Genomic DNA, 15,905 nt, shown 5'->3' with positions numbered 1-15,905 from the left:
GTGTAACCGTGTCTGTTTAAATAGTGAACACGTCTGTAGCAGGGATGTTGCGGATGCCGATTTTTTGACATCCGCGGATGCGGATGCGCATGCGGATTTTTCGAGGCTCACATCCGCGGATGCGGATGCGGATGCGGATGTCAAGATAGGTACATAAAAAACGTCAAATATTACATTTTAGTAATTTTTATTTCAAAAAACCGGCCAAGTGCGAGTCGGACTCGCGTTCCAAGGGTTCCGTACAATAAGTCCCACTCACGCTTGACTGCTAATTTCTAATAGGTTTTTTTGGCTAATTACTAAATTACCTAGCAGTCTAGCACTTCCGCCGATGCTAAGACGTTCCTGTACCGAACTGTTCCACATCCGCATCCGCATTAAATCCGCATCGATTTTATGCGGATGCGGATGCGGATGTTGAAAATAATGCGGAAGTTCCGCGGATGCGGATGCGGATGTTCGCAACATCCCTGGTCTGTAGTGCTGGTGAACGAAGGTCTTTGCAGTACCCATCTTTTAGGACTATACTCAGTTTTTTTTATAACTTAGTCATTATGTCGAAAATCAAATTTATATAAATATTCCATTCTGGATAAGTCTCAACATTTTTGTAATAAAAACAAGGGCAAGTACGGACTCGCCCATCGAGGGTTCCGTACAAATTGAATTAATTTTTTATAAATTTATAGTTTTCGGGTATGTAAAAAACAGAATAATAGATCGACTACTCGAGCTACTTCGCTATTCACCACCAACAAAGACCGGTTAAAATTGTAACCAAGTTGCCAAGAATTTTAGATAAAGCCTCGTTGTTTGTTTATAGAATGCATTTCTTATTTCGCAGCGATAAGGGCAGAGCCCTGCCTGACTAATGAGGGGGCTATTTCTGTTTCGAGTAAACTAATGAATGATAAACACGATGCGTCAGGAATTCGGTCCGTAATGAGCACTGTATACGATAACTGAACTCAGAACAGTGCAGGGTACGCCCTTCGCTACTCTTAGTTTCAATTTTAACGTCGAGCAAGCCGCCGGCTTAGTCGCATCGACCGCGTGTTTTGATATAGTGTCCGTCCGTGTGTGAGTGACTATCAGTGTGTGTAACATAAGGTATTCAAGTTGTGAGTCATCGCGATATAAGGTATTATTCGATATGCCTATTTTCTTTTTGTATTTTTTATATACCTATGTAATTTAAAAGTTATTGTGTCAGTTATAGTTTATTTTTTATAATGCAGTAAATTAAACCCATGTTTGAAAAAAAGTGAAAAATAATTTAGTTAGCTCAGAAGTCAAATGTAACAACAGTGTATACGTATACCATATTCTTGGAAATAAAGCATTGAATAACTACCACTCTATAAAAAGTAAAAAATAAATAGAATGATGATTGTACATAATAAATTACATACATACTTTATTACTAAAAAAACATGCTAAGCAGACTAATCCAACTAACTACGGCCACCTAAAACGTTCAAATTTATCAAACTGTATTAAATATTAAAAAAAACTTCAACTCTTCGGTGGGAAAAATATACAATAATTAGGCTGCTTCTTCTAATCCAAGAACTGTAAAGCGCTAAAATAAGTAAAACTTTTTTCTCATGTATTTCTACATTAAAATATTTTTACACGACATAAATTTAACTCAACAGCTATTGTGGATGTATCCCGAAATAACCGATGCAATGTTAACTGCGTTGACTATTTCCGTTCGCAGCGGCCCAACACCGTGACCCACTGCCTGTTTATTCCAAAACGTCTCGTACCTGGCTACCCTATTTATAGAAAACTCCAAATGTCAATGGGAAACCACGCACGCATTGTGAACAGCTTAAGGCCTTAAATAGTTTTGGTCAAGCAAGTCTTGTCAGTAGAAAAAGGCGGCAAATTTGAAAAATCGCGGGTTAGCAACACTACATTTGAATTGTTCGAAAATCGCGTGTCATTTATATCTTATCTGTGGAACTGTTTTGTTTACATTTCATCGTTGTTCGATGTACATTGCTGCTTTTTGTTCGTTTCCTAGGGATACCATACGTTAGTTTTTACTTATACCAACCATACTTAGTTACCTGTGATAATGCCTCTAAAATCACATCGTCTGAATCGTCTCGGGCATTTTGCTTGCTACTAGGCCTACTAGGGTAACTAGGGTATACAAACTGCATTAAGGTACCTAACTGTGAAAGTTATTTTCACATTATAATAAACGTGATTTCTCACACTGATAAAGTGCTTTGTGCACTTTTAATGCACTAATATGTAATATAATCACTCGTGTTTGTTTTGATTCGTGTTTGTTTTGATTGTCGGTGACGAAATTAACTTAGCTAGCTTGTAGCTATTCACTATTCAGGTTTGTCACGGTTTGTCAAACTTAAGGAAATAAGTGAAATAACTGCAGTTAATTCATTTTTTAATGCTAAATAAAAGTACCTATGTTGTTTTCAAGTTCTTATTTATAATAAACTTATCAGCTATTGACCCTAGTTGCACCCGTTGAGAAATGACAACAGGGCTGACTATGATGGTTCGTTCTTAGATAGGAATCTGTGTAAAATGTCTCGTTACTCAGTGCATAATTAATTATCCCAACAGGACAGAAGCCAACATGGGAGCAAAGCAGAGTAAGCGGTCGGTGGACATAAGCGGCAAGGAAGCCGAAAACGCCGGTGAAGTGGCGGCGGCGGGCGCCGGCGGCGAGGGCCGCGTCGAGCAGCTCGCCGACGCCGACATCAAGCCGCAGCTAAACGGCGACGCGCACATACAGCCCCCGCTGGAGATCTCAGTGAGTACTGCACATCATCTGGAGAGTGAGCAAGAAAGCGGTTGGATTGCGTCGTTTGATCAGTCGGCTGAATTGATGTAACCTCAATAGTCCGCAATGTAACTAAAATCGTATACGAGTTCGCGCGCCGTCTAAATGGGCCCTAATCCACAATACTACTAGCACATGGTGTAGGTATGCAATGTAGTGTTCCTGGAATGATAAAGGACCAGACTACGCCGGGATGTGCTGTATTGTCGGCAGGTGCCAGCCAGCTAGGCTGAGATTACACAGCGAATTCTCGGTCAAGTCGTCTGTCAAACACGTCTGTCAAGCACTTATACCAACAAACATACGAACTGTGTATCAAAGGAGGGTCAACTATCTCTGACTGTGCAAGTGCATGTGTAGAAATAAGAATCATAAGCTAGAAGTACTTTTGCTCTTTGACAGTCTTATGGTAATGATTCGCTTATGTTTCTAGGAATTAGCAATGGTGTTGAGTTGAAAGTGACATCATTTTCTAGTGACTAGTAGACAATACCTTTTCTAGTGACTAGTAGACAATACCCGCACGGACACTCGTTAACTATCATTTCATTTTACTGTCACACGACTTATTTACACAATTAGTGACGACTACTAGTGCAAACATTTGCTTTATATCATGAAGTAACCACAGTGGACTGCAGAACGGACTTTAAATATGGCTGCAGCTATCCCATATACTTGTGGCTTTATTCATTCTTATTTTTATTTTATTGGTATTCAGGACAACAACAGCCGTAAATATAACTAAGACATATTAATGCTTACATAAAAATAAGGCCAATAACAGTCATCCATTGAATTACATTATATAACGATTAAAGATAGCAAAGATAAGAAAACAACAAGAATGTACAATACACACAAATGCTCGATACGCTAGAAATACTATACTATAAACCGGTTGTACAAAGTTTAAGTAATGTAGTTAAAAATACCTACTTCTGATACAAAACAAAACCATGACATTGCATCAGTTGTAAATCAGACACCAGCAGACATTCACAAATAATATCAAGATAAACACCATAATGTAGTATTCAAACTGAAGTTTTATTGTAAGTAGAATTATTAGGAGTTAGAATTTAGAAAGGTACTTACCTACCTATAACGTACAACTAATTGCATTACCCCGGCACCCAGGAGCACATAGTTTGAAAAAGTTATGATGTAAAGAGATATTGTAATGAAATCTATTTATTTATTTATAACATAAACGTTTGGTAAATCTTAAAAACCGTTGGTCATCGTTTGCCGTGTCCGTTATTTTAACGTTTCTGTTTGTTATAAGTTATAAAGAGAACATTTTAACAGAGGTTGCTAACTTTTCATGCAACCAAATTTACGAACGACGTTGAAGAGGGTCTAGTGCAAACGTCCCTAAACAACCCAGATGGCATAGCGATGTCTGTTTCAATCTTACAATGGCCTTACAACACCAGGTCATTAGCATCAGTATTTTGTAAGAATTATACGCCGCACGGAAGACGTCGGCCTTGAAACTGACTGCAGATAGCTGCTCTATCAATGTGTTAATAAGCCGAATAATCGTTACCATTTCGGTGCAAGCCGTGCGTGTGGAGAGATTTGGGTAATGGTAATGGCCAGCGCTCGTAATAAGTGGAGTTCGGATACACGCTCCGATGCGCGCGGTGATGGTCACGCACCCCTCGCGGCTACAACAATAACATGGAGTTAACATGTTTACGTCATTTTTAGGGGCCCGTCGTTAACGGGGAACCTTTTATAGTTTCGCCTTGTCCATCTGTCACTAAGATCAGAAGTACTAAATAATTGGAATTTGTCATGTAATCAGACATCAGTAAAATAATTCAAAAAGTATTTTTCTCAAAAATGGACGGCAAAGTCGACGTTGCCGGTTAAAAAATTGGTCGCGAAGTGCGTAGTTTATGGTCAGTCAAAAAATTAAAAAGTTAAAAACATTGCAGTCTCGATTTCGGGACTGCAATGTTGCATACAAATTCCATTATTTAACGAGTTCCAAACTTTTTAAAAGTTGAAATGGCCATATCAAATGAAGGCATAGGTCCAATTATACAGCCAAACAAATTTATTATTATAATGTTGGTACCGCGACTATTTAGGTGTCTCAAATAGGTTGGCGTATTTTTAGCAAAAAATACACTTCTTTTTTTTTAAAGGCGGCAATGCAAATATTTTCAATGGTTTTACTTTTTTCTGTGATAATTAGACCGTTGCTCAGGTAAATAATTTCTATTTCTTGCACCATTTTTGAGAAAAGCACTATATATGACTCGGCTGGAAGGCTACTTGCTGGCTTCGGATTCAATTAAACGGACTCCCAAGGTCGTCCGTTTAAAACGAATCCTCAGCCAGCAAGTAGCTACTTCCGAACCTCGACAATAATGTACTATTTTACTTACCCTTCCTATAGGTTGCCTTGTCTAGGTCGAACCCCCTACCCCCTTATTCATAAAACTTAGCAAAACGTGTTAAATCTGGCCCCTTATAACTATTACAAATGTAAAAACGAATTTTACGAACAAAATTTATGAATAACGCCATAAGTCTCTATGTGGACTATGTGGTTAATCTGTCGAAAATTAACAATATTTAATGGTATTTTTAACAAGCTTTTATTAGGTCGACCTGTATGTAACTATGTAATGGAATCTAAGGTAACTAATTTAACCATCTTCCAAGGATCGTAGCGTCATGAAAATTGGCAGCTGTATGTAGTTCTGATGACAATACAATAATATGGTACTGTCGAACTGATCTGATGATGGAGACAGGAGGTGGCCATAGGAACTCTCGACCTGTATGTAACTAACATGTAATGGAATCTAAGGTAACTAATTTAACCATCTTCCAAGGATCGTAGCGTCATGAAAATTGGCAGCTGTATGTAGTTCTGATGACAATACAATAATATGGTACTGAACTGATCTGATGATGGAGACAGGAGGTGGCCATAGGAACTCTGTGATGAAACAACGCAACCTAATTGTGTTAGGGGTTTTTAGAATTGTCTCTATGAGTATTAGTTGTCTGTCGTAAGAAAAGTACAGTCAGCGATAAAAGCTTGTACCAAAAATTAAATTTTTGCCAAAAACTTATTATATGAAGGAGTCTGCTTGCTTCAAACTGCAAACACACTTATAGTAACTCTTGTTATACATGTAAAGTAGTTAATTACCTATGCAAACTAAACATTCTTATAATAGTAATTTAAAACCGCACCAATGGCAATTTCTTAATCGTACTACATACCATAATGGCTCCTCTACATGATGGGCCAACGCCGGCCACTCCAAGGGACGCAGCCATGCGGTAGAATGAAATAGCAATATCACTTGCTGCCTCTAACGCATAAATGCGTCCCTTGGAGTGGCTGGCGTTGGCCCATCGTGTAGAGGAGCCATAACACACACACAAGGCAGTGTCATGCAAAAGAAATGCTATCTGTCCTAACTCGCAGACATCGCCCACGCTTCCCGTGTAGATAAGCCGCGAGCTCGGACCCTGGCCTTATCTGATGATATGAAAGATGCATTCTTATACTATCGGGTTCGTGGTCGAATATATTTTGTCCATGACTCGTTGGACTTTATTACCAGCGTTCACAATATTACAGTTGACATTTTCTGAGGTAATTTTTTCTGTTCAAACCTTAATCTGTTAAATTAAAGGCATTATTTATTTTATGCAGTGCGGCTTATATTATTATTTATGAATTATTATTATAACTGACAACACGTAAACATTATTATAGCAAGATATCGTCCGGTTAGTTATAGTGTTGCTTTTAGTACGTTTTTAGCATTATACATTTTAGGTTAAAAAAGAACCTACCTGTTATATTGATGAAATCAGACGAACGAAACAATTTAAAACTTGTAAGTATTTTGAAAACAATATTTGCAGATCAATCAGGATCTTTTACATCTGAAACACATTTTTAACCATTTTGAGAGATTGTTTGCAAGCTTATAAAGAAATGTCAGACAAATCTGAAATGTTTTTGTGTACTTTACAAGTTGTCTGTATTTGTCTATCTGTGGCTCAATCTCGTCAGGCCAATGCGGCCAACTCCGTACACCACCGTATGTTTTTTTTTTCAACCGTAGGAATAAAAGCCCATCTGCTTTTGATTGCTGAAACTAAAAGCAATCGCTGCTTTATCGATGAAATTATGGTGTATACTATTTTTTGAAAACAAAAAACGCTCGTGTACGGAATTCTCCCTATGACGCATTTGACCGCATTGACCTTACGTAATTAGTTGTAAAAGATTTATTATTAAAACCTAAAATAACTTTTTGAGACTGTAAAGGTCATGTTATTGATAGGCGGCGGCGTGCGAACAGGGTACAGTCCTTTTTTGTAAGGCCTCCACCCAGTTGTCTGGTTAGCTCGGTCGATTAGTTAAGTACGGCGCGCAACATCCACACTTAACCGCCGTATGTCAATGCGAACATAGTACTAATGAACAGTAAAGTGTCTGGTCTACGATTAATAACCATATATGGTCGATATTATTAAGATAACTTAGTTGTTAATGTTGTTATTAATCCCCCCCACGCAAAAAGAGGTGTGCTATAACTATTTTACCGGCTGTCTGTATTTGTCTATCTGTGGCATCATAGCTCCCAGACGACTGAGCCGGATAGATATACCGATGTTGATCATGTTTTTTTTTCTACGCCAAATGCTTTGTTACTTTGCTGCGGGTTGCCAGAGGATCCTCGTAACGTATCGAAAAATGTCGAGCAAAATGCGAAATTACATGAGACATGAATGACCCGTTATACGTATGATATTATGTCCGTAAATTATTAATAAAACGTGTTGCACCAAAATTATAACTTATGAAAAAAACAGATGCTAACATTTCACCGTGAATAAGGCTCCCCAAGCAAGTCTGTTTCGTTGACTCCTGATATAAGAAACTATAGATAAAGACAATAAAAACATTGCTGTTCCATTTTAGGATAAAGAGAAACAGCTCGACAGCGGGACCCCTGAGAACGAAAAGGACGCAACAACAGAGAAGGAAGGCAAGGAAGAGCAGAACGGAGAGAAGGAACCCACACCCGTGACGAACGGGGACAGCGAGCCCAAGGAGGACGGGGAGTCCGTGCCCACGCCCGAGGACGGCAAGAAACCTAAGAAAGAAAAGGTAAGGTTGTATACACTAGTTCACGATGTCGGGGAGAAGGAACCCACACCCGTGACGAACGGGGACAGCGAGCCTAAGGAGGATGGGGAGTCCGTGCCCACGCCCGAGGACGGCAAGAAACCTAAGAAGAAAAGGTAAGGTTGTATACACAATAGTTCGTTTTTTTAGCATTAGAAAGAACTTGAAAGAAGGTAAGCGATTTTGCCATGTCTTTTAACAGAAAAACACTTTTTTTAAAATCAATAACTATTACGTATGAAAGCAGAAGACTATAAAAGATCGTACTAGATTCATAATTGTTACATATTTACCGTAACTTATTTTTAAAATGTGTTTTTCAATTAAAAGACACAGCAAGATTGTTTACCTTATTTCTAATGCTAAAAAAACCAACTATAGCTCACGATGTCGGGGAGAAGGAACCCACACCCGTGACGAACGGGGACAGCGAGCCCAAGGAGGACGGGGAGTCCGTGCCCACGCCCGAGGACGGCAAGAAACCTAAGAAAGAAAAGGTAACGTTGCATGTACACTATAGTTTGGTCACAGAATAAAATTGAATAATAGTACTAGGTACAGAAGATTCACTCTCTAGCAAAACGCGTCTATTACGAGAGATATGACCGCTAGGTGGCGCATCCGCGAGCAGGCGTCCGTTCCGTAGCGGAGCGCGGCAACTACCTACTATGCTAGACACCAAAATTGGTGTGAGCCGCATGAATTTGTAGGTACTTGTAGCGACGCGGCGATGTCGCGGAGTGACCAACGCCTGGTTTGGTACAGGACTGTCTCATTTCAAACATAGGTAGAGAGCATCATACTGTCTTTGTCTAACGCCAGTACTAGCACCCAAAAGAAAGGTATGAGTAGTTTTCCTGGTTCCTACTGACTGACAAGTTGTGTTGCCAGACTATAACTTTCTGTGTTTGTACTTAAGCTCTTCCGCGAAAATCGATGACCGAAATTTTGTTATCTGCCTGTCTATCGCTTGAATATGCAAGAGTGTAGATAATGAAATATCGATTTTCGCGGAAGGCAGTTTTTACCATCTCCGTAACTTTTAGGTATCTTCTATTTCGCCCTTTTAGATGGAAAAGTTCATGTTTATATTGTTTATCAATCGCTGTCACTTAGTCGCGATTGCTATTCTTATTAAATGACTTTCCCGTTATACCCAAGGTTAGAAAAATATGTATCTATGCTAAATTTAGAACGAATCTGTTGTCTTTGCGACATTCACTAACAAATACCTACCCAAACTTTCACATGTGATATTAATTAGGATATGAATTTAGGTATTTCGTCCAATTGATGATGCCTGCATTAATCATGCGTCAAATATATATTTCCTCTTGCTTTAATCGAGCGTTGTTTTCTGGCAGGTCAAGAAAAAATGGTCACTGAGGTCCATCAGTTTTAGCAGAAAAGACAAGCCAAAACAAGAGAAGAAATCCAAGGAAGAGGAACCCAAAACGAATGGAGAGCCAGAGAAAGTGCCGGAAGAGGTTAGTCCCCCTTGTTTTATTGTTGATTTCTAACAAAACGGTTGTTTTGTTGTTGTTTTTTTTGCACACGTCCCGCCTGATGGTAAGCAGTCACCGTAGCCTATGGAAGGATATCATTAGAACAGTGGTCGAGAACTGTTTAAAAACAAATAGAAAAACTGGCCAAGTGCGAGTCGGACTCGCGCACGGAGGGTTCCGCACCATCAACAAAAAATAGAGCAAAAATATCGTGTTTGTTGTATGGGAGCCCCCCTTAAATATTTATTTTATTTTATTTTTAGTATTTGTTGTTATAGCGGCAACAGAGATACATCATTTGTGAAAATTTCAACTGTCTAGCTATCGCGGTTCATGAGATACAGCCTGGTGACAGACGGACGGACGGACAGCGAAGTCTTAGTAATAGGGGTCCCGTTTTTTGCTCTTTGGGTACGGAACCCTAAAAACGACCTAAGAACCTAAGAATAATATCACTAAGCCAAGCCGTATATTCATATAAAAATAAAATATGATGAAAAAAATCACTTAAAGTAAAAGTTCCGAAAGTAACGCTATAATCAGTACCTAGGTAATGATAGTTCACCTACCTACGAGGGGTGTTCAAAATATTCTCGGTATGAGAATGAAAACAAACAAGTACGAAAAGTTTGATATTTTTATTTTTCAATATACTCCCCCCCTATGTTCATACACTTAAAAGATCGATCAATTATTTTTTTTAATCCTGCATAAAAATATTTTTTATCTTTGGTGTAAAAATGCTCCTCCACTGCCGCCTTCAATGCTTCATCATCGGAAAATTTATTTCCACGCAGATCCTTTTTAAGATTGGGGAACAAAAAGAAGTCGCTGGGGGCTAAGTCCGGACTATACGGTGGGTGAGTAACAGTTTCAAACCCACATTCAACAATAGCTGCCTTGGCAATATGAGCAGTATGGACGGGGGCGTTGTCATGCAGAAGCATAACACCTTTGGTTAACTTTCCTCGCCTCTTTTCTTTGATTGCATCCTTTAATTGACGTAGAATGTTAGCGTAGTACTGTCCTGTGATATTTACACCTTTTTCTTTATAATCGATCAGTAATACTCCTTCACAATCCCAAAATATCGTGGCCATGACCTTGCCAGCTGAAGGGATGACCTTGAACTTCTTGGGATGAGCTGAACCCTTAATGTGCCACTGCATGGACTCTTGTTTACTCTCTGGGTCATAATGATGAACCCAGGTTTCATCTCCAGTAACTATTCTTTGCAGCACCTCATCAGGATTTTCACCGCACAGGTCAATAAAATCGGAACAACAAGCTACACGCATGTCTTTTTGAAGCCGAGTCAGCATTCGCGGAACCCATCTTGCACTTACTTTTGACATATTAAGATGGTCATGGATAATATCATGTACGGTACCAATAGAGAGATTGGTTACTTGTGCTATAGATTTTACCTTCACTCGACCATCTTCCAATATAAGTTTTTCCACTTTATCAATATTTTCTTGTGAAGTAGCTACTACAGGCCGGCCAGGTCTAGGGTCGTCTTCAACACTCTCCCTTCCACGTTTAAACTCGCTTGACCACTTTTGAATGGTTGAGAAAGAAGGAGCAGACTCACGGTAAACACAATCCATTTCCTCTTTTATGGTTTTTTGATTTTTACCCTGTTTTGTCAAGAATTTTATCACGCATCGATGTTCTAATTTAGTTAACATTGTCAATTCCCACATGATGTTCATGTTTGTTCAGCAATTGCAGAAAAACAAAAGAACATCTCGGTTCGAATTATACTTTTTTTTAATGTCAATGAATAAACCTTAGCGGCCAGTAACGAAAGAAATTTTAGAAGAGGTTGTAAGATATCAATACCGAGAATATTTTGAACGCCCCTCGTACTTACATTAATGTAATATTTAAGATGCGCACTTCGGCAATGAAATATAAATATACAATAAAAAGAAAATATCACATGTGTGACCTTCATAGATCGTGCGTGCCGATCATGCGTTTTCGACAAATGTAAACTCCATCTCTTTAATGATACTGTTACCGTAACTTTCTAATGCAAAATGTCTCACTTTAACAGTATTATTAGTATTCAGCAGACGATTCTACTCTTTTGAGCCGTAAAATTTCTCGCCTTTATTATGTTGACTGGCAGATATATCACTGGCATGACTTGGCCTACTTTCATGTTGTATTCTATTTGTTGAGCGCAGAGTCGTACATACGCGAACCAGTAGGTACAGTCAAAGAATTTATTTTTCCTATCCACTTTGTATTACTTTGTCACAGTGACAATGGTAGCGACTTTCATATTTATTGTCACTGTGACAAGGTACGAAACGGGTCGAAAATTAAATTCTTTGACTGTACTTGGTACTTTACTTAGGTATGTTGTTGTTATTAAAGGCATTTTTATTTTAAATTGTACTTTAAAACGCGACTTAAGTTATGTTTAAGTCACGTCTAGCTGTCAGATTTGTGACAATTGCTAACGGGCCGTTGATGGTACACAGTTAACTGAAAACGCACTTAAGAACCACGAGATTTTCCGATCGTAATATATAAAAAAAGCGGCCAAGTGCGAGTCGGACTCGCCCATGAAGGGTTCCGTATTTAGGCGATTTATGACGTATAAAAAAAAAACTACTTACTAGATCTCGTTCAAACCAATTTTCGGTGGAAGTTTACATGGTAGTGTACATCATATATTTTTTTTAGTTTTATCATTCTCTTATTTTAGAAGTTACAGGGGGGGGGGACACACATTTTATCACTTTGGAAGTGTCTCTCGCGCAAACTATTCAGTTTAGAAAAAAATGATATTAGAAACCTCAATATCATTTTTGAAGACCTATCCATAGATACCCCACACGTATGGGTTTGATGAAAAAAATTTTTTTAGTTTCAGTTCGAAGTATGGGGAACCCCAAAAATTTATTGTTTTTATTCTATTTTTGTGTGAAAATCTTAATGCGGTTCACAGAATACATCTACTTACCAAGTTTCAACAGTATAGTTCTTATAGTTTCGGAGAAAAGTGGCTGTGACATACGGACGGACAGACGGACAGACGGACAGACAGACAGACATGACGAATCTATAAGGGTTTCGTTTTTTGCCATTTGGCTACGGAACCCTAAAAAGTGTCCTTATATTTCCATATTTTTTTCGTCCCGTCCATTCAGATGCCGTCACACGAGGTATTGGAATGCAGGAAAATAAATAGGATGCATCTTCTTCTAGTAGAATATTTCTAGAGCTCGTGATTAGGTGTATTAGGACTAGGAATGATATAAAAAATGTAGGGGTTACGATATTTTTTGGGAAAGTCTTTGTGCGGGACAGAACCGTAGAATGCATAAATAAGGGCTCATTTAGACGGGGCGAGAACTCGCATGCGAGTTTCATTACATTGATTTGCTTTATTTGATCGGTCGGCTGAGTTGATGTAACCTCAATGGTCAGCAAAGTAACTAAAATTGTGTACGAGTTCGCGCGCCGTCTAAATGAGCCCTAACTTAGCTGTTCGTCTCTTTGACCAAATGTAACGACACGCCATACGAAAACGAGGCCACAGTAATCAGTACACACATGTACGCGTAACAATAGACATTAGGATCTATATTTTATATCGCACCAGGCCAGTGACCCGCATGTGAAATTCGCGGGCTATGTGAAACCATCACATGTGCACATGTACTCGATAGCCCTATCGAAAACGTCCGAATTCGAAGATCTATTTGTCTCTATCCCTCGCGTGGTGTGAACGATAAAGATGATGGATGGATGACCTTGGAATTCGATGTTCGCGATGGTACGGTCACGGACTTAAATTGATAATGGCGTTAGTCATAGACGTTTGTCAAATTAAAATCTAACAAAGCGTTGATAATTAGTTGTCCCTATCCGTCATTTTGTCATTCTTGTTTGTTAGAAAGCGACAAAATTTTACAGAGGTTTGTATTGTACTTTGTTAGAGGTTGCCAAGTTCTATGAATAAGGGGGTAAGTAATTTAGGGTCCAAGCTAATTTAGTTGTCAATACGCTATTATAATTTATCAAATGTAAAGCAATATATAGACCAAGGCATAACTATTAAGTTCGTGAGTGTAGGAGGGCGGAGCCCGGCCCCGCGAATAACTGTGCCCCGGCTGATCACCGCTGAGACCTCTTTGATCCCTCATTTAACACAATACAAGCGAGAAAGTTGCTTGTGATAAGTCATTTTTCATCTATTGAATGTTGATACCTCTGTGCTCTGAGCCGTTTAATAGTTTAGTACGTTGCCACGTAAAACGCTTGAAACACTTTAACGCGGAGTTTTTCGTATAGAATTTACCATTTGTAAGCCAGTTAAAATTAGTCTCCAATCTCCACACAAAGTTTAGGTTTCGGCATAAAAATCATGTTCTGCCCGAAGGTTAGGTTTCGGCCAAAAAACTGCCGAACCTTTCGTCCTCGCCGAAACTATATTTTCGTTAGCGTCCGACCAAAGTTACGGACACAGTTTCGGCAGGTTTCGCCCTAGAATCGGTTTCGGCAAGAAATTCTTTTTCGCTCGGACACAAGTCAAAATGCAGCCGATGTCACCCGTTGTTATTCTATGCATTTATCTTTCGTTTTCATTTGCTTATTCTCAAATTGCGAGACCTCTAAATATATAGAGTCAGAGAAATGAAGGGGTCAAAAGTAGCTCGAAATGGTTCGTGTAATATTACACACGGTTGCTGCGTCGCCAGTTCCTTTTTCTTTGAACTTGGCTGGACACGCTACCGCGTGTCTAGATAACATTCGAAGAACATCCCTTGTTAGTTGGGTAAAAAACTCAAGTTTGTCAATAGATAGATAGACTCATGATCATGATTGTTTGCCGTTCAGTAAAAACTAGGAAAATGGCGTTTGGATTGGTATATCTATTTAGCAACGTCATCATTACAAAATGGATTGGTTTTGCCAAGTTTCGCTATTTAACTCAAGGCCTCATTAATGGATACAATAAGATGCCGGCAGACAAAGAGGCGCGGTGTAAGTAGTTTCTAAACCGCCTTGCTACTTATGTTTTACATCGCAGATACAAAAATAAGTCTCTGGCAAAAAAAAAATGTTGATACAAGCTTTGATCGCTGACTTTACTTTTCTCTCTACATCGAGACAATTATAACAACCCCAAATACAATTAGTTTGCGTTGTTTTATCACAGAGTTCCCATGGCCACTGGCCACCCCCAATCTCCATCATCAGATAAGCTCCTGTTATCATAATATTGCATTGTCATCCGATTTACATATGTATGAAATCGGGAAGTGGGTCAAATTTTGCTTCCAAGATTTGACCCATCCTGTCTAACATACATACTAACAGTGCAAGTTAAATAAAAAGTTGTAAAATGAGAATTGCTTCATCTTCTTATAGGTCTAAGTCTAGCTAGGTATAGTATAGTAGGTATAGTATAGGTAGGTAGTGGTTGTCATAGATGGTTTGTACACTGTGGTAAATTCAGCAATGTCTACTATGTCTATAGGATTATAGATATACTAAGTGTAAGGCCTGAGTGGACGCTCGAATTCTCATTCATGATGAAACTGAGACGGTATATGTATAAAATAATATTTTCATTTTAATCTCCACTAGCGACCCGCCCCGGCTTCGCATGGGTTAACAAATTATACATAAACCTGCCTCCTGAATCACTCTATCTATTAAAAAAAGTTTTAATGATAAGCACACATAGGGACAGACAGACAGCGGGAAGCGACTTTGTTTTATACTATGTAGTCATAATGGATTGATGGATTTCGTTGCGATTTGGGCAAAGGATTTGTGATATCAACCTATACATCAGCGATGGTTACAATTTTTAGTTATTGGTACATATTACAGCCGTTACAGAATATGACTTCCGTTTTCGTTAATTCGTTTCAAACTGTCCAATTAAGCAATTTTCTAACTAGGGTTATTAATTTTGGAAAAGCTTATCTTCTGATCAACTAGGCTTATTAGTACCTAATATCTTCTATACGGGAGATAATCAAACTGTTTCCTTCCGACCTTCCTAGAAACCGCCGGTTTCTATGACATACACTCAACAACAATAAAAACTGGTCGCTACACACCAAATTCCCCAGCAAAGTGAGCCGATTTCACTGGTGTTGCGTCGTAGTGCATTGCACTCGAATCGGCGCTCAGCGCGCATTATAATTCAAAGAGGTGCTACCCATATCCGCGCGGCCAAACGTGAGCCATTGTCAACGACATCGCGCGGCGCAATTACCGGCCTAGTCGCAAACGCTTACATCGCCACTGTAAAGGGGCCCACTGATTAACAGTCCGCCGGACGGTTTCGGTCTGTCAGTTAAAACAAAAAGTTGACAGTTCCGAACAACTGACAGGCCGCCAACGACCGATGTATCCGCAC

General features: G+C 39.1%; 1 protein-coding gene across 1 annotated transcript in view; it reads left to right on the top strand.

The window, feature by feature from the left end:
- The first annotated feature begins 1,013 nt into the window (after positions 1-1,013).
- LOC134662568 (A-kinase anchor protein 200-like) overlaps positions 1,014-15,905 on the top strand; it is a 30,466-nt gene continuing 15,574 nt past the window's right edge. Inside the window, exons 1-4 of the mRNA XM_063518841.1 lie at positions 1,014-1,141; positions 2,605-2,794; positions 7,797-7,985; positions 9,368-9,490. Coding sequence (XP_063374911.1) covers positions 2,618-2,794; positions 7,797-7,985; positions 9,368-9,490 — 489 coding nt within the window. The 5' untranslated portion in view covers positions 1,014-1,141; positions 2,605-2,617. The remainder of the gene's footprint in view (positions 1,142-2,604; positions 2,795-7,796; positions 7,986-9,367; positions 9,491-15,905) is intronic.

The sequence above is a fragment of the Cydia amplana genome, chromosome 1 (genome assembly GCF_948474715.1).
Source record: "Cydia amplana chromosome 1, ilCydAmpl1.1, whole genome shotgun sequence".
In the NCBI taxonomy this organism is placed as follows: Eukaryota; Metazoa; Arthropoda; class Insecta; order Lepidoptera; family Tortricidae; genus Cydia; species Cydia amplana.
The sequence above is the reverse complement of the archived record's forward strand: the minus strand, read 5'-3'. Positions and strand labels throughout refer to the sequence as shown.